We start from the raw sequence: 25,540 nt of genomic DNA on the forward strand, positions 1-25,540 counted from the left end.
TGAAAAGCTGCTTCTCTTGCATAATATACATAGTTATATGATACATAATATACAGGTTTCTACCAACCTTTCTGTAGAACAAACATCAAGTACAATAGCTTTATTGCTAGATCAGCCAGGCTTGCAAATAATAGTACATCTCTGAACATAGATTTCAATATAAGTCCAAGGCGCTTTGCTAAGTTTGTTGAGGATTTTCATGTGTGACTTTGTATATTGTTGTGGGGTTTTTGCTATTCTGTTTAATTGTGTGTACATACTATTCATACTTCATACTATTGTGTGCTGGTTTAAACCAATTTTGGAGGTGATAATTGGGTTCAAGGGAGTGAAAACTGAATTTAATTAATTTTATTGTGTTCTTTTGTTGTATATTTTTTAAGTTCTCCTGTTGCCATTATTTATTAATCCTGTTTTATTCTATGACTGTGATAGTGATGGGTTGTGAATATCAAATGATAATTATATAAAATAATACTAAGTATAAATTGTTTGAGGTTATAAATTATTGTTATTGTAAATTATGCTATTTCTGTAAAAATGGGTAATGCCCGTAAATAAATAAATAAAAATAAAATAGTTATGATGGCAACAAATCAAAATAAGTGTTGTTTATAGAGGACTTCATGATGAAAAAAAACAAAAACAATAATTTAAGATTCTTTAAATCTCAGGTTTTAAATCAAATACTGTTTGAGTGGATCCATACCCGTGGTAATATGGATATTTTTTTGATGGGGAACACACTGTTAAAAAATAAATATATGCGAAAATAATTTGTTGAAAAATGATATTTACATAAGAACATACCAAACAAAAGTAACAAGAAGTTGTATGGAAATGTGGTATCTTGGAAAGGTTTATATATAATTTATAATTTTTTTTTCACTAAATAGAGAGGTTCATTTATTATAGAATTTTTACAAACATTTGTTATAAATATTGAATCTAATTTAACCTATTAATACCAGCTATTATGTTTCAATTTTTCTTTAAGATACTTTAGCTTTTACAAAGCAGTGCCAGTAATTTGAATAAAAAAAATATAAAGAATATAGGTTTACAAAAGCAAATTTAAAAATATCTAATTAAGTATTAGATCAATACCTCAGAGGTAGTTTTATAAAGATAATGTATTATTCAGACAAATAAAGTAAAATAAGAAATAAAATAAAAATAAAATAAGAGTTAAATGTACAAAAGTTCCATAACACATTTATATAGCAAAATAATATAAGAATAAAATAAGAAGTTGACCAAAATCCAACTTTCATATTTTATTTTATGTGAAAACGAAACTGCACACGTTATTTTGGTCACAACACACCCTATCAAGACAGAGAGGTACTATACCTGGCATGTAAAACAACTGTCTACCGAACAATAAGTCGACATTTTAATATAATAGATTATAATAATTTCCCAGTCCACTGAGTCCACCCGGTACAACTAGTAATAAAACGCTCGCACATCAAAACGATTTAAAGTCTAGAACTTTCTACTCACTGTGTAACCCAACAGATTCGATTGTTGGAGCGCCGCCCGGCATGGCAGGGGCGGTAAATAGGTAATTCGGCGCGTGGAGCCCAGTGAAGCAACTTGTATTTTATTCAGTAAACTTTGGCCTTATCAACATAAAGACAGTAGAATGGAGAAATTCCATTTATACTAAACATTAATGATATTTTTGATATTTTTAATTCAATTATTATATAAACATAATTTTACAAAATACAAATTCAAAGCAGCAATTTCTTTGGAAAATGAAGATTTTATTTTTAATCATTTAAGATCCATAAAAGAATATATCTTAAGTTTGACATATAGGAATGAATCTATTTTACTGTCAGGGCGAACAACCCTTTTCATTTATTTTTAAGGCATTGGCGAATATTTCTGTTTGTTTTATTATGTCCAAGATGAACAAATCCACCTTTATTTAAATTTACTTCATAATGCAAATATGATTATTATTACTTACCCCTTTCAATTGCCTCATTAACAACCTGTTTGATTGTGGCCATGTTAAAAGCAGGGGTGAATCTAAAATTTAGGTATGTTAATAAAAAGGACAAGATTGACAAAAAAAAAACAAGCAATTACCCATGCTCTGAAGCATTCATGTTAGCAAATTGTAGAAACACAGCACAATCTAGGTTAAACAAACAGACACATTTAGCGCTGAAAGCTTTAGTTGGCGTTTTTGGAAATCTCCACAGATATTAACGATTAGAAAAAAAGATCCTAACAAGTAAAACCACCTATATTATCCTCTAGAATAATAGGCATAGGATCCACAAGTCACTGCCCTGAAACTGGAATATAGAAACCGCCTTTATTGGTTAAATTAAATACCAAAGAAATATTAACTGCAACCAATTAAAGGCACTAAACTTTAATTTATCAAAATTTATTAGATTGAAACTCACTTATTAACAAATAGTCATTGAAGAACACTGACTACTGACTGAATATACTGAATAAATAAAATTATTTCGTTTTTTGGAATGTTGACGTTGATCGATATGACACGTGACATTGTGAAAAGGTAAAACTTTAAATAGAAGTAGAATCATTTAATTTACATATAATAATATTCCTTATTTGCTTCCAAAATCGTGTATAGGACGACAAAGCAAGGTTATACTTAACTACTAAAAAATTTAATGTGTATCCAGTCATAAACAGGTTTTTTAAATTGGACTGTAGATTTAATGCCACTAATATCAGCAGGTAGCATTCTGTGATCGTCATTAAAAGATATATATTTCCTGATCGTCATATAAAGGTGCGTATACATTGAAAAGGATGCGCACGCGACGCGCCTGGTACAATTTTTAGTTGGAATGCGCCTGCCACGCGCCACCAACAAATCAATTTTATTGATTGTAATTAAATTTTTATTTTAAAGTGAAAACGAGCTTCACTTTACTTTAACACTTGAGTTATAGTGTAGGGTACTTGACTGTCTGACAATAAAGAAGTTTTAGCGTTAATAACCCTGGGTAGTAATTACAGAAAGTTTACTAAAAAAATCGAAATTCTCGCTGATGGTGACGTACTGGGTTATCTAAAAAAACGTTCTGACCTAGAACTAATGCAAGATTTAAAGTTTCAGCAGATCAGCGGACAGTATAAACATTTTACACGATGGTCACCAATATACTTTGAATCTTTGCTGCAAAAAATAGGACCACAAATCGCCAAAAAAGAAACTTAATTTCGGGAGTCAATATGATGTCAAGACAGATTAGCCTCATCAGCAATTTTTGAAGACCGAATTTTAAATATGAAAAAATCGTGCTAAAATAAAAATTTACATTTTTCATTGACCGTTATTTTGAAAAGAGTAATTCATCCTTATAAATCCAACGAGGTCGTAGTTCTCATATTAGCTGAGATATCGCAGTTTTAAAGCCCATTTTTGGGCTCAAATACGAAGTCATAAAATAACTTTTTCCGAATTTTCAAAGTGCTCTCATTCTCTTAATTCTGCTCGAATACGTTAATCGTTAATCTCTATTTTTAGAATATCATATATTTGGGTATCCTCTATATATCTTAATTATCCTAATATACTCTATATATATTAATTAAGGCAAGTTACTTCATTCCTTACGAGAAAATATTAATAATACTAAAAGTCGTTTATTTATATCGTTCTGAATCCTTCTTCCTTGAACCTGCCACAAGCCGTACTAATTGAAACCAGCGCGTCCCTTTGTAATCGTCGCAAAAACCGATAGAAGATCTGTGATTTATCTTGTACTTCTTTGAGAATTTCATTAAAATTTATGAAAGATGAAACAAAGTTTCAATCAATTTGGAGTAGAGCCATGCACTTTAAAGTATTTGTTTCAATATTCTCATAACCTTGAATCCTATAAATCTAAACTTAAACTTGAAAATGATAATCTTCATTTAAATTTTTGCTTACATTTACTTAACAAATTCAGTTAAAAACACTTTTATGTTCTTTCTATTTTCACTATTACGAGTTTTACTTTCCTTCCATGTACACATTAACAGATATATATGTACACATTACAGATATAACAATCATATATAAAACTCAAAATATAGACGATACTATGAGGCTTTGTAATTAGCAAGGGTTTAAATAGTAAAAATATATTATTCTATTATCAACAACACAGACAGACAATTTACAATAATTCGGTTTTCAGAAACAGTGAACCAAATACCTTCAAATAAAGATGGTGATATATTATTTACGTATTAACTAAGAAGGAAGATACATCGCCTGTTCCAGATGATATACCCAAGCGTCGTGTACAAATCGCCAAAAACTAGGCAATCCGCTATACTCACACGTCAAACCTCAGCGTCGTCAACTTTATTACCGTTATTTAGTATATTTTGTGTTGGCAACACTAAAAATGTTCTGTGATGGCGGCCACTAGGCACTGGTCATTTTTGGGTATCGTGGCCATATGGATTAGCAGTCCAGGTATATTTATTAAGTTCGTGGCTATAATACACAAAACACAAAAATATAGAGAAGTGGTGGTTGCATATAAACTGATTGAATTCTGACTGAACTGACTGAATTCCTCTGACAAATCAGCTTGCGTCCTCTCGCTTGGCAACGGAAACTGTTGTAACTAACTTGACAGTTTGACGTGCCTAATTGAACCAATTAAAATGGTAGAAAGGTGTAGCCAAATTAAAGCGGGAAATCAAATTTCATTTAATCTGATAATCCTATTATTTACGTAATATCTAAAGCAAACGCCTAATCAAAAAGATTACTTATAGAGAAAAGGGCCTTGATTGATTAAGGTGGTAGAATCAGATATTGATCAGAATAAAAATAAAACTCTTCAGCTTTATTGTACATACCTAAATGAGTTAATCTACTGCAATAATCAATAATTGATTAATTCATTCAGTGATAACAAAATACTTTTAAAAATGTTTATTCTAGATTTTATTTTATATTAATTCTAATGTACATATATAAAGTCTGTTATAATAAATTATTGTATATTACTTATATCATTTTAAGTAATTTTTTTTTCAGGAAAATTAAATAATAAATGAACTCTCTAATACATTTATTATTTAATTTTTTTAAAAGTATTTAGTTATCACTGAACTACTCTAACTTTAAATAGATTTGAAAAGCTTGTGAAGCAAAAATCTTTGCTTAATATATAATGATATATAAATATATAAACATATATAAATGAATGATTCATGTGAAAAAAAGACAAAAGAAATGTTTAAATAAATATGTAAAGCTAGCAAAAAAGTGTAAAGCCAGCAGTATCAGTAGCATCAGCGATATTAAAATTTGTTAAAGAGAATGATCAGAATAAATTCTATAGCTCAAAGTCTTATTAAAATTTACATTGCATATCTCTCTCTCCATGTTTTTATTGTAATGGGGACTGAAGGAACCTGAAAAACTCTTTTATTACTATGTTTATCAGAACTATTTAAGATATACATACTCTTAAATGAAGGATATTTACAGGAAAATTTTAATCAATTTTTTAATTGTAGAAAATAAATGAGAGGCTAGACATTTTGTAATATACATTTATAATAATCAAGTTAAAAATTAAATATTTAAAAAGTGGAACTTCTTCATTGAAATCAACTGTATTTGATTTTTTTGAAGACTGAAGATTGACAATACAGAAACAAAATAGTAGTAAATAAAAACACATTTTCTTACCAGAAACCTGGAATTGCTTGCTGCAAATCAATTAAAACTACTCCCAATATTGAAAGAACTTTTTAGAAAAAAAGCACGCGCGCGTCGCGTTGCTATCCATTTTCTGTCGGTTTTTGCGACGATCACAAAGGGACGCGCTGGTTTCAATTAGTACGGCTTGTGGCAGGTTCAAGGAAGAAGGATTCAGAACGACATGATAAGCGATATAATTCTTGTTAGGTGGACTGAAAAGAAGTAACTTGCCTTAATTTAATTATATAGGGGATACCCAAATATATGGTATTCTAAAAATAAGGATTAACGATTAACGCATTCGAGCAGAAAAGAGAATGAGAGCAACTATCGTAAATTCTTACCTATATCACAGCCGACTTTACTCAAACTACGAAATAACAGTTAGCAACGTCGCACCACGTGGGAGATTCGGATCCGTTTTGGTAGATCCGTTTCAAAGCGTAAGCTTTGAAAGCGCCGTTCTGCCGAGATGGACGTTCAATTTTAATTTTGCTTTATTTACAAATGAGAATATTTTATTTATGTGATTGATTTATTGCTTCAAATATGTATAGGCGCCGTTAATTATTATATAAATACATTATTAGACTTTTTCACCTATAGTCTAGTTTTTTAGTTATATAAATTTCATCAACTAATAAATTAACAACTTTCTCAGTCGGTGCTAAAGAAGTGGATAGAATGTTTAAATAATTAGTGGTGCCGTTAGTTTTAGTTAAGTCAGAGCCTTCATTGCTCAGAGGCTTCATTGGCAAGTTCTTTATGTTGTTGTTGTTCACTAATTCTTTCGTCTGGACTTTTTCTAGGAAGAGATTTTATATGAGTTTTCATAAAATATGCAGGTAAATTTGGAAAAATTTGAAGCACTGCTGAGCAAACTAATCTTGCTTTAACTATAATCTTAGAGATTGTGCCATTAGGTAAAAGATAATTATTTTCACGGATAATATCATTCGGGTCAAAATGCTTGGCACAAACAACAGAATATTGAGTAGGAGCCCAATTATTTCTAAGTATGGCTTTTAATTTTAAGTTGTTCATCTTTGGGGAAGCCAAAAATAGATACTTGCCTCCACTGCTCTTAAACTACTTTTGTAATTAGATTTATATCCGGGAACACAGCAGGGACTTGAAATGTTTCAAAAGGCAAAAAATTCTTCAATGAATTCCTATATATAAATAAAGCTATACTTAATTAATACTATGGGTATTCCTTACCAGATTTTCTCCAAATATGTTTATAAATAAAACAAAGCCTACGTTTTTTGATGTGAATAAAGCATTAACCTTGGTTCTTAGGCATAAGTTTCTAGTTTTAGTGGAACAGAAGATATTCACAAAAAATCCCAAATCACACAGATAAGAGCACAACACAAAAATCTTAAAAGTGACATGTAAAATAAACTTGAAAATCGATAAATAGCACAATGACCCACTTAAGAAGCCGGCCGGCTCGCTCCACCTGTTTCTGTTTACAAACAAGGTGTTTATCTTTATAACCATTTATCATTGTTTTTATAGTATATAACACACCGACACTGGCTGGGAGATGTTACTAAGACTTAGTAAGTTATGCTTAATAATAACTACATTCACTTTCCTTTCCGAAACTTCACTTAAAAACTCAAATTTAAAAGAGGAATTCAAACGATCCCCATTAAGTCCCATGAGAACTGAAATGAAAACGGATCTGAAAGCCGTGTTGCCGATGTTATCAATTCACGGCTTGAGTAAAGTCGGCTGTGTCTGTATGTAACTTTCTGTTTTGTATTTTTGTAAATAGCCTCTCAAAAACTTGGCACAAAACTGGCACAACTGAAATTTGTCAGAGTGACCAAAATTGAAAGGACACAATCACGCAAAATGGCGGCCCCCTAGTAGTGGTAATTTAAGCCATATTTTAGCGAGTAAGCGCCTACTCGGTTCCCTTACGATATCTTAAGCATTACGTCATCATATGGTTGCGCTCGAATGACGTCATGTCTAACAGCTGTCAGAGTCTAAATATTAGTAAAGATTATCGTTACCTTTCATCGGTATTACATTCGTTTTGAAGACTGACCTAAACCATAAAAAAATCCATTTGTCTAAGTTTTCAAAAGGTTTTGAGTCTAAATCCGATCTCGTACATTTTTAGGATCAGATCTAGATCGTAACAAAATACAAATTAATTTAGCCCTGAAAAAGTTTATAGGGCAGTTTTTAAGGGCAGACTTTTGCCCAAGAGGAAATACAATAAAGTTACTGGCGTAAACATAACCTCACTCATATTATTTTTCACAGAAATAAATACAAACTAAAATTGTGCTGGCAATTGCCTCGTTGCAGTGCCATAAAACAAGCAAGCAAGTAAATACAAACTAATAAAAAATTAATTTAAAAAAATATCCTTGCAACCTCACCTTTACGTGCTTCACTGTATTTTTTGCAAATCTAATCGCTCTTTTGATAATTTATTCTTTTCTGTATTTTTATTTGGTTTGGATGTCTTAACTGTCTCATATACATTAATATTAAATAAATTAAAACTAATACTAAGAAATATAATGCTTCTCAACTCTAAAAAAATATCAAAAAATTTATATCAATATTTATTGTTTATTATTGTTTGTATAGCTTCCCTTTGGCTTTGACATATAGAAATTATTAGAGGTCTCGGGAGACCACTAACAAACGCTTAAAGCGCCTTATATGGTGACAACGTGACTTGTTCGCTCGAATGAGATGTCGCTTATAGGCGCTTGCTCGCTAAAATATGGCTTTACTTTTCATTGAATTGGCACTCAATAGCTATATTCGACTGAACGCTGGTTCAGAAGGCGAATTCTCAATCATCCTCTCGAGACGTGACGTCTCGAGTTGCTTCGAAATGCGATTCCCGATCCATTTCGTTCTCGCTAGCGAGTTCATCTGTCATTTTCGCTCGGGACCTAAAAAGCTGCCGAGAATGGTAAACGAAGCGATCTATTGGTCGAAAAATCTCCCATTTCTTTTTTTCGTTGTGTGTGTCTATCTCCATAGATAATATATTAATAACTAGAATCTATCTTTATGGTCTATGGTCTATCTCTATCGGACATCGACAACGACAATCTATTGCATAGAGAAATGAATATTAAATATACTTTTAATTACTCTATGATCCGTTGTTGGTTCATGTGCTTGAGCTTGAGTTTGAATTTTTGATATTTTGATTTTTTGTTTGGGAGTACAAGTACAGATTATTTCCAAATATTTTTTAAAGTTTTAAATCGATCCTTTCCGCACCATAGGCAGCGTGCAGTTGGAGAATCCTGTAAGTTGTTTGTTTATTTATGCATATTATTATAGATTTGTGTTTTTAAAATTACAATAAGTTATGGTATGAAATATAAATTTTATTTACTTTAAATTAGGAGCCTGCCATACAATAATATTTATTAAACAGGTACCTAGGAAGAATGCAAATACAGCATGTGGAAGTTTTGGCAGAGTTTATGGAAGACAACCCTGAATTTGCAAGGGGTAGACTTTCTGCCTCGAATGCTAGGGAGAAGTTCAAGGCACTGTGGGGAAATTTAACCACCAGGTTAAATCCCTTAGGACTTGGTGTTAGAGATGTGGAAAAGTGGTAAAAAGTAAGCAAAATATAGAATATAATCCCAGATCTATACATTTGTTTAGTCACAATCACAAAAGTTAAACACATGCTGCAATAAGTGCCATTTACTGAATTATACAATATTTCAAACAAATTATTATTATCAAACAAATTTTTGATTGAAATGCGACTTTTATTAAAGTTTGCTTTGTGGGTGTCTGATACACAAATATAAAATCTGAGTTAGAATCAATAAAATATTTTATGCAAAAATTTTGTTTTAATTAGTAGGTATATATATTTAGACAAGGTCTGATTACAAAAGTATTTAAAAAAAAAAGCTGCCGAAATAAAAAGGTATCAAGAAGGCACAGGTGGTGGTCCAGCAACCCATTAAGACTTTGTCAGACTTAGAACAGAGTCCCAGACAGACCAGAATCCTTAACATTCTGGGCACTATGTTTTATGCAGGGATTGGTGTGGAGGAAAGAGGTGTAAGTATTTTATTTGATTAGGTATTTCTTTCCCTGCAAAATAGACCAATCATAAACAAGCAAATGGTTTTTGTTAAATTACTGTGTTTCACTTTTGTTTAAATAAAATTCTTGTTAATTAATTAACTGTTTTATATTGCAATTTTCAGATAAATGTTAGCATATCAGGACCTTCAACCTCAACAGCTTGTACCACAACCTCAAAGCAATCTATTACTGAAATAGAGAATAATAATTATGATGCTCAACAGCAGCCTTCGACTTCTGCTGCTAAAAGGGGTAAGGAAAATGAAGGTCCATGTGAGCAAGCATGCCCTAGGCAAGACCAAGACCATGATTACTTATTCTTTGAAAAGCATAGTGAACCTCCCCCCAAAAAAAAGAAAAAAAGTAAGAAACCAATGGAAGCATATGAAGAAACCATAGAATGCTTAAAAAGCATTGAAAACACTTTAAAATGTGGTCTTTCAGAAATAAATTTGACTTTGAAGGAAGGCTTTCAATCTTTAAGTAAAAGGAACAATGACTTACCATAAAAAATAAACACAACCATTATTTGGTAATATATTAGGTATAAAAAATTTGTTAATTTAGTATAAGTTTTGTGACCAAGAATGCAATTTTTTTCTTTTTTAACACCATGGGTTATATTTTTTTGTGATTTTTGTTCTATTCCTATTTTCTATTTATTTTTTTAGAGTTTAGCTATTAATTGTTTGAGTTCCTATCTTGGTTTGTATTTATTTATGTTATTTAAGTTTATGTCTCAATTATCTTTTTGTTGACTTCATTATTAAATTGTTTTTTTTATAATTTTATTGTTTTAATTAATTAATATTATTGCTCTCTTAAAAAAAAAAGGCCATTTTAAATTGGCACTTTCTGTCGCTACCTATAATGTTTACTTACTTCTTAGAACTTTTAATCTCCACCCACACTTCTCTGGTAGCCACCAGTTGGGGCTACTAAGAGTTTCTGTTCCACCGATACCTTACCTCTGTGTGTCGGGTGGTGTAAATGAGTTCTCAAAACTTCGCACAGATGCTGGAAGAGTGCTTTATTCACACAAAAGAGTTCTTTAAAGCAATTATCACTGATACCATTAAAATCAAAACTCTCTTTGCATTCTCTCCTTCTGCCTCTAAAATCAAGATTGGCTTGTTCCCTTAACAAATGATCAACAACATTTTTAGATGATCTCTAACAATAAAAACACAAGAAAATGTATTATTAAATAATAGGTATTAGTCCTTTGCTACAAACCAAAAATAATAATAAAAATATCATATCAAAATAATTTAACATCATGTCAACGTCAAGTCTGTCAAATTACGAGTTTAAATTTAATGCTACCAATATAATTTTGACTTTTGCTACGACTACGACTCGAGACGTGTTGAGAATCACCTATTCGCTAGGTATCGAAATCTACTTCGAGCTGTAGTCGTAACCTTCCGAGTCGTCACCTATCGAGAAGTTGAGAATCCTACTCCTGTGGTGCAATTCTTATAGGTCGATACGTCACGTCTCGAATCGACATATCTCGTTCGAGACACAATTCGGTCCCGAGTAAAATGTGATTCTCATTTCATCTCGAGTCGTAGTCTCTCGTCGACTTGTAGCAACACATTATTGTCAATTGTCACTGTCGGCTTTCAAATCATAATCCCTCGCTATTTCTTATGAGTTTTTTAAATTTTGCTAATTTTGCTTCATTTATTTGCTTTATTTTATTTCAAATATTTATTAGAGTGTTACCAATATTTCGTGATGTTGCTTATCAAGAAGAAATTAGAAGACTCAACCAGACCTTAAGGAGGAAAAGAAGACGAATAAGGATGGAATTGAACCTGGAGGAACTCTCAGAAACCAGATTTAAAGAGCTATTTTGTATAAATAAAGCTCTTTTCAGATTTTTATGTGAAGAGTTAACCCCATACTTAAGGCAACCAAAATACCTTAGTGGAGTTACAGTGCAACAACAAGTCTTGGTTGCCCTAAGATTTTATGCTACTGGTTCTTTTCAACGAAGTGTAGAAGGAGATTTTAATTTAGGAGTTAGTCAAACATCTGTCCATAGGTAATTTAATTTGCTATAAGTTTATATCAACATTAAATCACATAATTCTTATAGATACGTTCATGAGGTCACCAATGCCATTAATGACAACCTTACAGCTAGGACCATTAAATTTCCTATAACAAGAAAAGAGATGAACATTGTGAAAGAGAATTTTATGCAAAAATTCCAATTTCCCGGTGTTGTAGGGTCAATGGGCTTGGAAAATTTTAAAAAATGTATATATATTTTCCTAAAAATAAATACAACATAAGTTTATAAGAATAATAACGTTTATTTCAAGTTGTTAGGGTAAGTATTTGCAAAGTTATAAGGCTGCTAGTCTGGGGTTTTTATACCTCCCGAGATTCCGTCTCAATTACGCGCTACGTCATAGACGCCGACGCGACGATGTATTATAGAGCGCTCGCTAGCCAGCCAGCCACAGCCTAGTGCCCCGGCGTTATTTTGACAGGGTGGTTTTGTTTCTTGACATTTTAGCTTTGTTTTGGTTCCTGTTAGAATCGTCCTAGAATTGCTTTGCACATGCGCAGATTGTTTTATGCGTTTTGGTTAAATTAGAATTAATTCCGAATTGAAAGTTTGGTGTTTTGGTTGTTTTTTGGACCGGTTCAGAATTGTCCTAGAATCGTCCAAAAATCCCTGCTCGAGAGTAGGGATCAATTCAGAATCAGGCAGTTCGCACATGCGCAAAAAATATATCCTTACAATTTTACTCGACTTCACCAAATTAGAGAAGAAGAAGAGGAAGAAGAAGAAGAAGAAGAAGAAGAAGAAGAAGAAGTAAATAAGTTATTTTTTATGCTTTGTTAATGTTTATTGTTTTTCTTGTAGATAGATTTCACTTAACCTAAAAATTATCTATTGATTTTTTTTAAATCTATTGACATTTTTATTCCAGTCCTAATGTTTAAAATAGTTTTAAAAAGGTCCAAAACCAAAGCAATAAGCAATATTCAAAATTTCAAAACAAGTTGTGTTTAGTAAATAAACAATCAGAATCAGCTGTTTACTGTCAGTGCGTCAAGCGTTCGGGTTCCATACCATGCAGAATTGAAACGGGAGCGATTCCGGATTTTACTTTACGGCGCAACGAGTTCTGCACAGTTCTAGAATCATCCCAAAATCGGAACCAAAACAAAGCTTTTGACTTTTAACTTTTATTATTGACGTATTTTGCTTATTGACTAATTACAATGGAGCAGGGATTTGTTCGTGGTCAGTCAGACAACTTACCCATTATATAAACGTAAATATTTTAAAACTATAAATTCTATTAAAAAATAATTAAAAATAAACTTTTACTTTGACACCCTGTTTTTCAAAAACTAGGCATTTTTAGACAAGGAAAATAACACCTGAAACGAGCTGCTTGCCACCAAATCTGCAAAAATGTCATTTGGCAATTATTTTTCCTACGAAATTTAAATCAAAACACTGAACATCCCACTTTGATGTAATATCAAAAAAGTATAGATTTAACCAATAATTTTACTTAAAAAAAAACCAAGAATCTCTTAAAATACACTCAAAAACAAGTAAGCGTGTCACCATAATGCGAGAAAAATTCGGCTCACTTCGTTAACATTGTAAATATAGGCTAATACCGGTCCAACCATTTTCCTTGCCTAAGGCGTTTTTCGACATAGAACATATGTACATATGAACTTATTAAAATACAATACAATATTTATAGCTGGTATGTGGAGCAGACATTTTGAAAAACACAAACAACAGCAAAAACATGCATAATAATATTAACAAAGCAGCGTGCGCGGTCGACATGCTACCGTCGTCGTCCAACACCCACTCAAAGACAAGGCCTTAGTGCTTGGCGCGTGACGTCATCGATGTGGGCCACCGATTTTTAAAAACCAAGGGATTTCATATGCTAATATCTCAATATTTGGCTTATTTTAAAAAATGCTAGGAATAGAATAGAGTTCAGGAAACATTCAAAGGTATGTTTTAGTTCTGGTTGAATGTCAGGTTAAATATTATGGTGTATTATTTAATGCAGACTCCCAACTCCCCTACTGCACCAAAGCACCGAAGAGCACCAAAATTCAACGTATGTATTTAGGTATTTATAATAATTTTTTTATACCATCAAGTAGTAAAAAATGTTATTATATACACATAAATACATATATTGACTTTAAAAGCTTATCATATTCCAGTTCATGTAATTTTTTTAATTGCAGAAAAAGAAGCACATTTTTTCTTTGAAGTGTCAAAATCAGGAAAATTTAATTTTTGGTCTGGTTTAGAGTTAAGCCAATTATTAAATACACATTTAAGTAAGTGAACTGTGTCAAATAGGTAAAATAAAATGGTCTCTGATTATCTATGGAATGGAGGATAAACAATGCTAAGTTGGTCTGCAGTTGAAAAATGACTCATGGCTTTTTCGTTAATGGCATTATTATCACTTATAACACAAAAAACTATGTACCTACCCAATCTGCTCCAAATTTTCAATAATTGTCTTAATAAAATTATTGTTGTGAAAAATTCCACAACAAAGAATATAATTTTTAATTTAAAAGATTATTTTTAAACAGGCGGAATCATCAAACACTTTACTGAGAATAGAAGTATTTTTCTTCAGTTCAGAGAATTTGGCCCCGGTACCAAATGCAGCGGGAGTAAGCATTCGGACGTTGTGATTGGCTAGTTCGGTGACAAAGCGGGAGAAAATTATGCGATATTATTTAATTTGGGAGATGTTGATCAACGATGAGAGAGAACACAGGGTTCGCATTCTCCACTATTTTTTGGCCCAACAGCGGCGTACTATTATTTTTAAACGGATTTGAATTTGTGTTTGTTGAAATATTACTTTACTAAAATAAATACAGTCCACTCATACAATAAATTGTGTGCTTAATTAAACAATTGGCCCAATTATGAAGTATGTCTGATGTAATTTTGGAGATGGGAGCTATGTGAACTACTTCCTTAAAGCTGGAACACACACTGGTAATCATAAAAGTAAATGCCGAGGAAGCTAGAGACTTATTATTGACTGATGTTCCAGTGATATTACCGCTTTTATAGTCCATGTAAGGGTCAATATGAATTTCATCAAAAAGTATTGTCACAAATCTCTCATGATCCTTTAGTAAACTAAACACATTTCGGGCATAAGTTAAAAACATTTTTTTTTCATCTATGTGGGGATCGGTCATGTGTTTGTTACAAATACCCATTATAGTTTGAGGATGTGGTAAAATTAGGGATCCATAATCTCTTAAATACTTGTACGCTTAGAACATTGAAAGGCTAGAATTAGTAAACAGCAACTTTGTTTGAGTCCAACATGTGCACAGGGGCAAGAGAGGTATTTTATTTACAAACATATGTGCCAATTCTCTGTTGTCAAGTCGACACAAATTTCCAACGGAGGAAATTTTTAGCTATATTTTAACAAACATTATAATGTTAATTTAACTTAACACCGGAGCTTAAGCGCCTAAGCCATATGCTTTGTGTCATCTGTCAAACGGCTTTTTGTTTATATTCGGGATTCGGTAATTCTGCAGTTTAGCGGCTTTTGTCAAAACTAACGAAAAATGGTCGGGTTTTTTGCAAAGTAGGTAGATTTCGATATATATTTTTCACTAAGAGTGGCGGAAAGCCAAATTTTATCACGAAGAGGGTGTTATCACGCACTAAATCACTCACTATAGGATGCGATTAATCATTAGATTAACCTTGTATACCATTAGTTTTGTCAACAAATAGGTGACAACTGAGTTGAGGTTGGGTGTGGTGTTGCCAGTTTTGTTGCGTTTTGTCACTCTGTAGCTAAAGCCTTGTCTCCTGTTTGGGTTTCTCTAAAGTGGAGAATTCACTCTGTATTTGAATCCCATCCCATTCCATCAACGTTCCATCCCATTCCATCAAGGGTGTTGATGAACTCTTGGGTGTTAATGAACCTCCCAACTGTGTGAGCCTGTTGTGAGGTTGGTTTGGCTTGGGTTGGGTTGGTTTGGTTTGGTTTGGTTTGGTTTGGTTTGGTTTGGTTTGGTTTGGGTTGGGTTGGGTTGGGTTGGGTTGGGTTGGGTTGGGTTGGGTTGGGTTGGGTTGGGTTGGGTTGGGTTGGGTTGGGTTGGGTTGGAGTGGGTTGGGTTGGGTTGGGTTGGGTTGGGTTGCGCAGCGCCTTATGTTCCCCTCGCGGTGACAGAGAAACAGAACAAACCAAAACACTGCACACATACTACCAGAATCGACAACCCAAGAAAAGGTAAAAACAGTTTTTGTGAATTTATTTTACGCATAATACCTAACATTTCACGTGACTAAAAAATATAGAGTGAATTCGCCACTTTAGAGAAGGCACTCATGAGTCAGCCACACTGGGGACAAGGCTGAAGCTACAGAGTGACAAAACACAGTAGACGACAGAACTGGCAACACCACACCTAACCTCACCTTAGTTGTAACCTATTTGTTGTCAAAACTAATCGAATACAGGGTTATTCTAATGACGTTATTCTATTCATGTCCCAAAGTGAGTGATTTAGTGCGCGATAACACCCTCTTCGTGATAAAATTTGGCTTTCCGCCACTCTTAGTGAAAAATATATATCCAAATCATCAATTCATTTTTGGTTTAAAAAGGAAAAAAGGCCACATTTTAGTGTTTTTTTAAATTGCTAGGATGGCAAAAACTTGTGTCGTTTGTGCCGCATCATGATAAAAAGGCGATTCATGCCGATCTTTTCACAAGTAAGTACCGATACTTTCATAACATCACATCATGGGGTTACCATCATCATAAACGTAGAATAGGGGATCTTATAGATATAAACCTAATAAAAACTTAAATGTGAAAGTGTGCGTAAAATACCAAAATATTTATATTTTTAAGTCTAAATATTTTTTTGAACTTATTCATCTATTAATAGGCTATAAAAGATATAAAACTAGAATTTTGTCCTTGGTTTTATTACAGGATTTTATGTTTTTTTTTGTTGTTTTGGCAGAAAAAACGCATAATACCTATGTACCTATCTATATATAGTTTGATATCTATGTATAAAGTTAATTTTGTCTTTCTTTAAAATTTGTTCCATAATTTTTTTTTGTTTTACCTTATTGCAACTTACAATAATATACATATATAGTAATTTGCACCACATATTAATTTATTACTGTAATTTTTTTCTGCTTTTTGATTAAATATCAAATACTTATTATAGATCGCCTAATGATTATGCCCAAAGGGAACAATGGGTTTCATTAATGGAAATCAACACAATTAAAAAGAACATATTTGTTTGTTCAGATCACATCCTAAGAAGTGATATAAGGGAGATAATATTATCAGTAGCCAGACTTTATTAAAAAAATCAGCTCTACCTCAAAGGTAATTTTTTTTAAATATATTTTTCTAGTATATTTATAGAGTATGACTATATTTTACCTTAGAATTATTGATAAAGGTTTGCATGCTTTTATTTACTACATTATGTAAGCTAAAAAAAACAACCTTTTAAAACTTGTGCTTGGGCTATGTTGTAAAACATACAGCTTCATCACAAAAAGTATTAGTGTTACTCATATAAGCTTTATTTATACCTAATACTTATTAAATTAGGTATGTGTGTAAAACTATTTTTTTACTAGGATTTCTGATGTACTGGTTAAAAACACAGCAGCCGATAATTCAGTTAATTTACCAAGTGATTTATCCTTCAAAGCTGCAGGGGTAGCTTTCCTGAACAGTGCAAAAACGTCTTTAGCGTTCAAAACGGTATATAGTATAAACAGTGAAGCTAATATAGACAAATATGGATAATTAAAATAGATTAATATTCTTGATACACCAAATTTTGTATAATTACAGATCTGATCATTCATCATCAACAATAACAATAACTGCTACACATTCCCTGACTCTGCCAAGGAAAAGGTAAAAATACACTCAAAATAGACTACTAGTTTTATGCCATGTATCATCCTATTCTTATATATCTTATTTAAAAGTGATATAGTATTTTATTGTATTATATTTGTTTAATTAAATGCAATTAATCAAATGTATGATATTACAAAGATTCTTTATAATAACATACATTTTATTGATCAATTGGATTATCATAATACATTTTTTAAATTTTTTCTTTTTAATTTTGGTAATACTATATTTTTATGTATATTATTTTAGGGTAAAATCAAAATGATATCCTGAGGACCTAAGCACTGATGATTCCACCGTTTCAAAAGCTAAATCACTTGTCACCAGAATATGAAAAAAAAATAAAGAACAAAAAATTAAAATTCGAAGACTGCAACAAGCAAATTTGCGCCAAAGAAATTGAATTAGATGTCTCAAGTCATTATTAAAATACTTAAGAAATAACAACATGATTTTCGAAAAAGCCCAACATACTACATATTTTATTTGACTTGTAAAAGTACTTGTTTGTATATTACTACTAATAAACTATCTAATCTAATCTATTGTACATAGTCTTTATTCTTAGCTTTGTTTTTTAGTATAAATTAATATGATATAATAATAATTGGTATTAGGTATTATATAGGTCACTATTAAATGACTCAAAACCATTATACAGGCTAAATACTCATAATAAAAATCTTATAACCTACAAAAAACCTGCAACTCCTTCACAATTTGAACATCCTTGTAGTTTTAACTTTTTCCGCTGAAGCAATCCTTTTGAAAAAGTCAGCACCATAGAAGTATATATTATGTGATATAAGTAAGTGATGTAAAACTGAGTTTTGTCCAATATAACAATAACAATAAAATTTTGCAAAATGTTAAAAATTTGTGTCTTAAAACATTATTTATTAAGAAATCTATAATATTATATTAATAAAACATTTAATTTCCATAAAAATGCTTTGACAAAAATGCTGCCTTTTATTAGGACTTTCCTCTAATGAAGTCCGTTAAAAAAAAAGCACATAAATAGCTCATAAATGGTAATATTACTTATACTCAAACTCTTTAATAATTAATAAAAATTTATCAGGTAAATATTTGTTGACGACGTCACTGGTAAAGAGTGCTTGTAGGTTTGTTCTCACAGCAGTAAGAAACAAGTTTTCGACAAGTACACATGCGCAATAGAGTAAAATGCGTTCGCACAGAAACTTCTGATCGGTTTCAAATCAAAAGTTTGATGTTCTTGCACAAATTTCTGATTGTCATCTGATAGTCGGGCTTGTTTTCGGATTTATTTCAAGTAAAGTGTCAGAGAATTCGTGTAGCCAGTCAACGCCGATCTTCGGAATATGAACATAACCTCTAAATTGTTGTTTGTATTTTGTCGTTTTGTATAGTCCCTGATATTCGTTTTAAAAAATTGTATTTTAAATTGTTGGATTAGTCTAAAAATACACATTAAGGAAATAAGTGATTTTGAATCGTCGGAAGAATCTGATCAGAATTTTCTTGAATCTGAGTTATGTTGATTCCGACACAGACTTTTAAAGAAGATTTACTTAAAGAACGGATAAGGCCCGAAAATCAAAACTATTTTGATGAAACTGTGTCCCAATTTAATAGAATAGAATTTCTCGACCATTTTAGAATAAGCCCTGAAGTAGCAAATAATCACAAAATCTTAAACTCTAATAATAATATACAGCTATTTTAAGGTTGTACTGTAATTTTTTATTTGTTTATGTTTTATTTTATTGCCCTTTTCCCACTGGCATAAAAAAGTGAGGTTATTTTTCTTCTCAACTCAACCCGTATTTGATGTTCGCACAGACGGTTTCAAATCGATCAGAAGTTGTAATATTTTACGCATGCGCATCAAAAATGGTTTGAAAACAGTTTCAAACTTGTAAGAAATTTGCAGTGAGAACAAACCTTGTATCGGTGACATCAACAATGCGATCGAGCGGCGTTGCGGTGCCATTACCGTTTTCTCGTTTCTTCGTACTTTATTTTCATTTATTTAACTTATATTGACTTCGATAGAGAGTATCTTATCAAATTTATTTTAAAAAAATGCTTGATTTTTTATTAAAGGGGAGCAGTAGTATTGTTTTGTGCCTTCGGAAACAACTGAAAATTTTTATGATATTATAAAGTGATTTTTGCCATTTCTCTATAAGCACTTGGCATCATTGCATCACGGCATGCTACTTCTAGCCTTTCAATGTTCTAAGCTTGTACGCATGAGGACTAATAGTATAGATTATAGAAGTCAAAATTATTGTACTACATACTTGAATATCTGTACCTTAGAACATTGAAAGGCTAGAAGTAGCATGCCGTGGAACTATGGACAGGTTTGTTTGCTTGCAACATCTCTGATGCAATGATGCCAAATGCTTATAGATAAATGGCAAAAATCACTTTATAATATCATAAAAATGTTCAGTTGTTTCCGAAGGCTCAAAACAATACTACTGCTCGCCTTTAATAAAATATCAAGCATTTTTTTTAAATAAATTTGATAAAATACTCTATATCAAAGTCAATATTAACTTTAAATAAATGAAAATAAAGTACGAAAAAACGAGAAAACGGTAATGGCATCGCAACGCCGCTCGATCGCATTGTTGTTGCCACTGATACAAGCACTCTCTACCAGTGACGTCGCAACAAATATTTACCTGATAAATTTTTATTAATTAATATAGAGTTTGAGTATTAGTAATATTACCTTTTATGAGCTATTTATGTGTTTTTTTAACGAACTTCGTTAGAGGAAGGTCCTAATAAAAGGCACCATTTTTGTCAAAGCATTTTTATGGAAATTCAATATTTTATTAATATTATAGATTTCTTAATAAATCATGTTTTAAGACACAAAATATTAACATTTTGCAAAATTTTATTGTTATTATTATATTGGACAAAACTCAGTTTTACATCACTTACTTTATATCACATAATATATACTTCTATGGTGCTGACTTTTTCAAAGGGACAGTATTGATTCAGCGGAAGAGTTAAAACTACAAGGATGTTCAAATTGTGAAGGAGTTGCAGGTTTTTTATAGGTTATAAGATTTTTATTATGAGTATGACAATGGTTTTAAGACATTTAACAGTGACCTATATAATACCTAATACCAAATATTATATCATATTAATTTATACTAAAAAACAAAGCTTACCTAAGAATAAAGACTATGTACAATAGATTAGATTAGTTTATTAGTAGTAATATACAAACAAATACTTTTACAAGTCAAATAAAATATGTAGTATGTTGGACTTTTTCGAAAATCATGTTATTATTTCTTAAGTATTTAAATAATGAATTGAGACATCTAATTCAATTTCTTTGGGGCAAATTTGTTTATTGCAATCTTCGAATTTTAATTTTTTGTTCTTTATTTTTTTTCCATAATTTGGTAACAAGTGATTTAGCTTTTGAAACGGTGGAATCATCAGTGCTTAGGTCCTCAGGATATCATTTTGATTTTACCCTAGAATAATATACATAAAAATATAGTATTACCAAAATTAAAAAGAAAAAATTAAAAAAATGTATTATAATAATCCAATTGATCAATAAAATGTATGTTATTATAAAGAATCTTTGTAATATCAGACATTTGATTAATTGCATTTAATTAAACAAATATAACACAATAAAATACTATATCACTTTTAAATAAGATATATAGAATAGGATGATACATGGCATAAAACTAGTAGTCTATTTTGAGTGTATTTTTACCTTTTCCTTGGCAGAGTCAGGGAATGTGTAGCAGTTAAACAAAAACGGCTTAGATGAGAAATAGTAATTGTTGACCTAGACCCCTCGGTTACTGTAGAACTATTAATCTCAGATGCAGTTATTGTTGATGATGAATGATCAGATCTGTAGTTATACAAAATTTGGTGTATCAAGAATATTAATCTACTTTAATTATCCATACTTGTCTATATTAGCTTCACTGTTTGTACTATATACCATTTTGGAAGCTAAAGAAGTTTTTGCACTCTTTAGGAAAGCTACTCCTGCAGCTTTGAAGGATCAATCACTTGGTAAATTAACTGAATTATCGGCTGCTGTGTTTTTAACCAGTGCATCAGAAATCCTAGTAAAAAAATAGTTTTACATACATACCTAATTTAATAAGTATTAGGTATAAATAAAGCTTATATGAGTAACACTAATCCTTTTTTTGACGATTTTTTTATACTAGAAAAATATATTTAAAAAAAAATTACCTTTGAGGTAGAGCTGATTTTTTTAATAAAGTCTGGCTACTGATAATATTATCTTCCTTATATAAGAAATCACTTCTAAGGATGTGATCTGAACAAACAAATATGTTCTGTTTAATTGTGTTGATTTCCATTAATAAAATCCATTGTTCCCTTTGGGCATATATTAGGCAATCTATGATAAGTATTTGATATTTAATCAAAAAGCAAAAAAACTTACAGTAATGAATTAATATGTGGTGAAAATTACTATATATATTATTGTAAGTTGCAATGTGATAAAACAAAAAAAATTATCGACCAAATTTTAGAGAAAGACAAAATTAACTTTATACATAGATATCAATATCTAAATAAATTTCAAAATTCTTTAAAGGCAATAAAAAATTAATAATTTCATCTATCTACCCAATGTCTATATTAAAAAAACATAACTATACATAGATAGGTACATGGGTATTAGGTATGTCTTCTTTCTACCAAAACAACAAAAGAAAAACATAAAATCCTGCAATAAAACCAGGGACAAAATTCTAGTTTTATATTTTTTATAGCCTATTGATAGATGAATATGTTAAAAAAAATATTTAGATTTAAAAATATAAATATTTTGGTATTTTACGCACACTTTCACATTCAAGTTTTTATTAGGTTTATCTATAAGATCCCCTATTCTACGTTTATGATGATGGTTACCCCATGATGTGATGTTATGATGTGTTGTGAAGTATCGGTACTTACTTGTGAAAAGAATGGCTTGAATCACCTTTTTATCATGATGCGGCACAAACGACCAAGTTTTTCCCATCCTAGCAATTTAAAAAAACACTAAAATGTGGCCTTTTTCTTTTTGAAACCGAAAATTAAAGAAAATACACGAATCCCGAAAATAAACAAAAAGCCGTTTGACAGATGACACTACGCGTATGGCTCAGGCGCTTAAGCTTCAGTGTTGTCGCTTCAAATTTTTTAGAAGCAGTTTTAGGGATAATAATGTTAATAATTTTGTTTTTTTTTTGGCTTAAGGATATTATATTTATTCTTAAAATAGGTTAATTGTAGTATTTATACTTTTTATTTTAAATTTTCCTATAAAATACAACACAAATAAGTTAAATTAACGTTATAATGGTTGTTAAAATATAGCTAAAAATTTCCTCCGTTGGAAATTTGCGTCGACTTGACAACAGAGAATCGGCAAATATGTTTGTAAACAAAACACCCCTCTTGCCCCTGTGCACATGTTGGACTCAAACAAAGTTGTTGTTTACTAATTCTAGCCTTTCAATGTTCTAAGATCTGTATCTTTCCTTTGCAGTTTTAAGCAAAGCTAATTGTTCACAAATAAAATCTAAAGCATGCACTATTTTGTTGTCTTCAATGTTTTTAAAACTTTTTAGTATGTTCGACACAAAATCGAACACACGTTTAATTTTATTTATGTCATTTGATGGTTTGACATGATCGAGAATAGTATTGCCAAGGGTATTGGTAGCAGTCTCGGTAGGAGTATTTCGATTTAAGTCACAGTCAGGGTTGTCATTATTGGTAACATTTTCCTCCAAAGGCAGGGTAATAATAGTAAGGTCTATTGCTTCAAGTATTGCATATAAATCATCTAAACTATGGGAAGTATATGGAGTTTTAAATTTTGATGTTAAAACACAAACTGGCTTGCTATATAAAAAAAGTTTCAACATTTAAATTAAAATTAAAAACAATTGCCCAATTAATGCATGGACCAGGTGTGTATTCAATTTTAAAAATTGTTACCTTTTTGCTGTCTTGAGACTCACTGTGAGCAGTAAACCAATCTTTCGGTAGTTTAAAAGCAGAAAATTTTTCAATAAACTCTTCAAAACTGTCAAAATGATTTTGTTTCTCATGCTCGCCAAAGTCAATTTTGCTTAATTCAAGAGCTTTGCTAACTTCAACTCGTCAATATTTTTAAACCTTTCATCTTTACTTGGCTTTACCCATTTTCGCCTTAGATTTATATCCTTAGGAAAACCGAAGACATGCACTTAGGTCCGTTTTTATAGTTTCCATTACAACCCGGAACACAACACTTTTGAGGCATATTTACACTCTGGTATTAACTACAAGCCGAACTGGGAGAAAAACATTAAATTAAACACGAACTAAAGTATTAAAGTCTGATATAAATAAATAAATCTGCGGCGCGCCGGAGAACCGGTTTTTCCGAGGATTTTTCTAGTCCGAAAATACGATTTTGCGATTTAAAAGTACGCGAAGACTTTACATAAACATAACATACACATTTCGCGGAAATAAGCAGTTCCGATTTTAGAAAAAAACACAAAATGAGCTAATGTTTACTGCGGATCTCGTCAGAAATACCGGCAACCACAGAACATAAATATAAACAACCTAACCTCTCGTTTCATCAGGTGGCACTAGTAGATGCGCAGTTGTCAGATTTATATAGAAAGAACTCCTATTGGCAAGTAACAAGGTATTAAGTAGATAAATGATGAAATTTGAAAAAATGGAAGTTTAAATTATAAAAAGAGAAATAAGGATGCACTCTTTTTTTTAACTAAGTTGTAAAGTAAGAGGAGTTAAAGATATAGATTTAATTATTTTAAGATAGTAATAGAGCATCCTAACGTTGACGTCAATCTGCAAAGTCTGGCAGCGTTGCAGGCAGCCTTCCGCGGACGAACAACGGCAGCGTGCATTTTCGCCGATCCTAATGGGTTCAGTAATGGAAAACGTGTAGGGGAATTTGATTGGTTAAAAGCGATCACGTGATACTTTGTTTTGTTTTTGTTTTGTACTCACTTTGCCGTGCAGGTTATTAGTGTTATTAAAGTGGTTATTGGTTATTAGGTCAGAGTTAAATTTGAAATCGAAAATCTACAGGAGGAAATAATAAAAAAATGGAGGTAGATGAACATATATTGCTGAATTTACCATTAGGCTATACATATTTAGTAGTGCATACTAAAGGCAATATCGAAAACAATGAGGAAGTGATAAGAATAAAAGAAGTGAAGGATAAGTCTTCTGCTGAGGCAAGTAAACAAATACACTTTTTTTTAAAACTAATATTGTTATTAAATATTTATTTATAATACTGTAAAGGCTCTGGTTCACTAGCAAATCAGTTCAGTAGCAAATAGTGCATTGGACTTAATTAAACACTTTTATTAATTTTTGAATTTTTAAAATATTATACTTTCAATAGGTTTGGCTTAAGAATTATGAGCAACACACGAAAACCAGCTGGAGAAAAGCTGCTACATATCCAAATTGTGGAAAAATTAATATTTACAAGGTTGATCTACGTTGCATTCATCTTACAGATAAAAGAGTCAAGGGAATAAGATCTACACGAAATACAGATTGTCGAGCAAAGCTTAATATTGTCATTAAAAGGTTTGTAATATTTTATAGCTAAAATCTTAACTCTATAAAAGTGTGGATGCTTTTACCTATGTTTTTACTATTTTTAGGTATATAGCTA

General features: G+C 31.3%; 1 protein-coding gene and 1 long non-coding RNA gene across 4 annotated transcripts in view; both read right to left on the minus strand.

Annotated features, from left to right (window-relative positions):
- The window catches only part of LOC126742539 (AP-1 complex subunit gamma-1), a 135,469-nt gene that overhangs the window by 80,525 nt on the left and 29,404 nt on the right, over positions 1-25,540 (minus strand). Inside the window, exons 1-3 of one of the 3 annotated variants that reach the window (XM_050449200.1) lie at positions 2,430-2,593; positions 2,104-2,315; positions 1,982-2,043 (exon numbers count right to left, since the gene is read on the minus strand). The exons of 1 other annotated variant lie outside the window; for it this stretch is intronic. In XM_050449200.1, the coding sequence (XP_050305157.1) occupies positions 1,982-2,043; positions 2,104-2,123 (82 nt within the window). In that variant the 5' untranslated portion in view covers positions 2,124-2,315; positions 2,430-2,593. Of the gene's footprint in view, positions 1-1,981; positions 2,044-2,103; positions 2,316-2,429; positions 2,594-25,540 lie in introns of those variants that run through there. One more of the 3 variants, XM_050449199.1, reaches the window with a different exon arrangement.
- Positions 21,069-21,904, minus strand: LOC126742542 (uncharacterized). Its single transcript, XR_007662594.1, has 3 exons — positions 21,759-21,904; positions 21,557-21,700; positions 21,069-21,302 (listed from the first exon to the last, which is right to left on the minus strand). It is a non-coding gene; the product is annotated as an uncharacterized LOC126742542 (long non-coding RNA).

This window comes from Anthonomus grandis, chromosome 11, assembly GCF_022605725.1.
Source record: "Anthonomus grandis grandis chromosome 11, icAntGran1.3, whole genome shotgun sequence".
Taxonomy (NCBI): domain Eukaryota; kingdom Metazoa; phylum Arthropoda; class Insecta; order Coleoptera; family Curculionidae; genus Anthonomus; species Anthonomus grandis.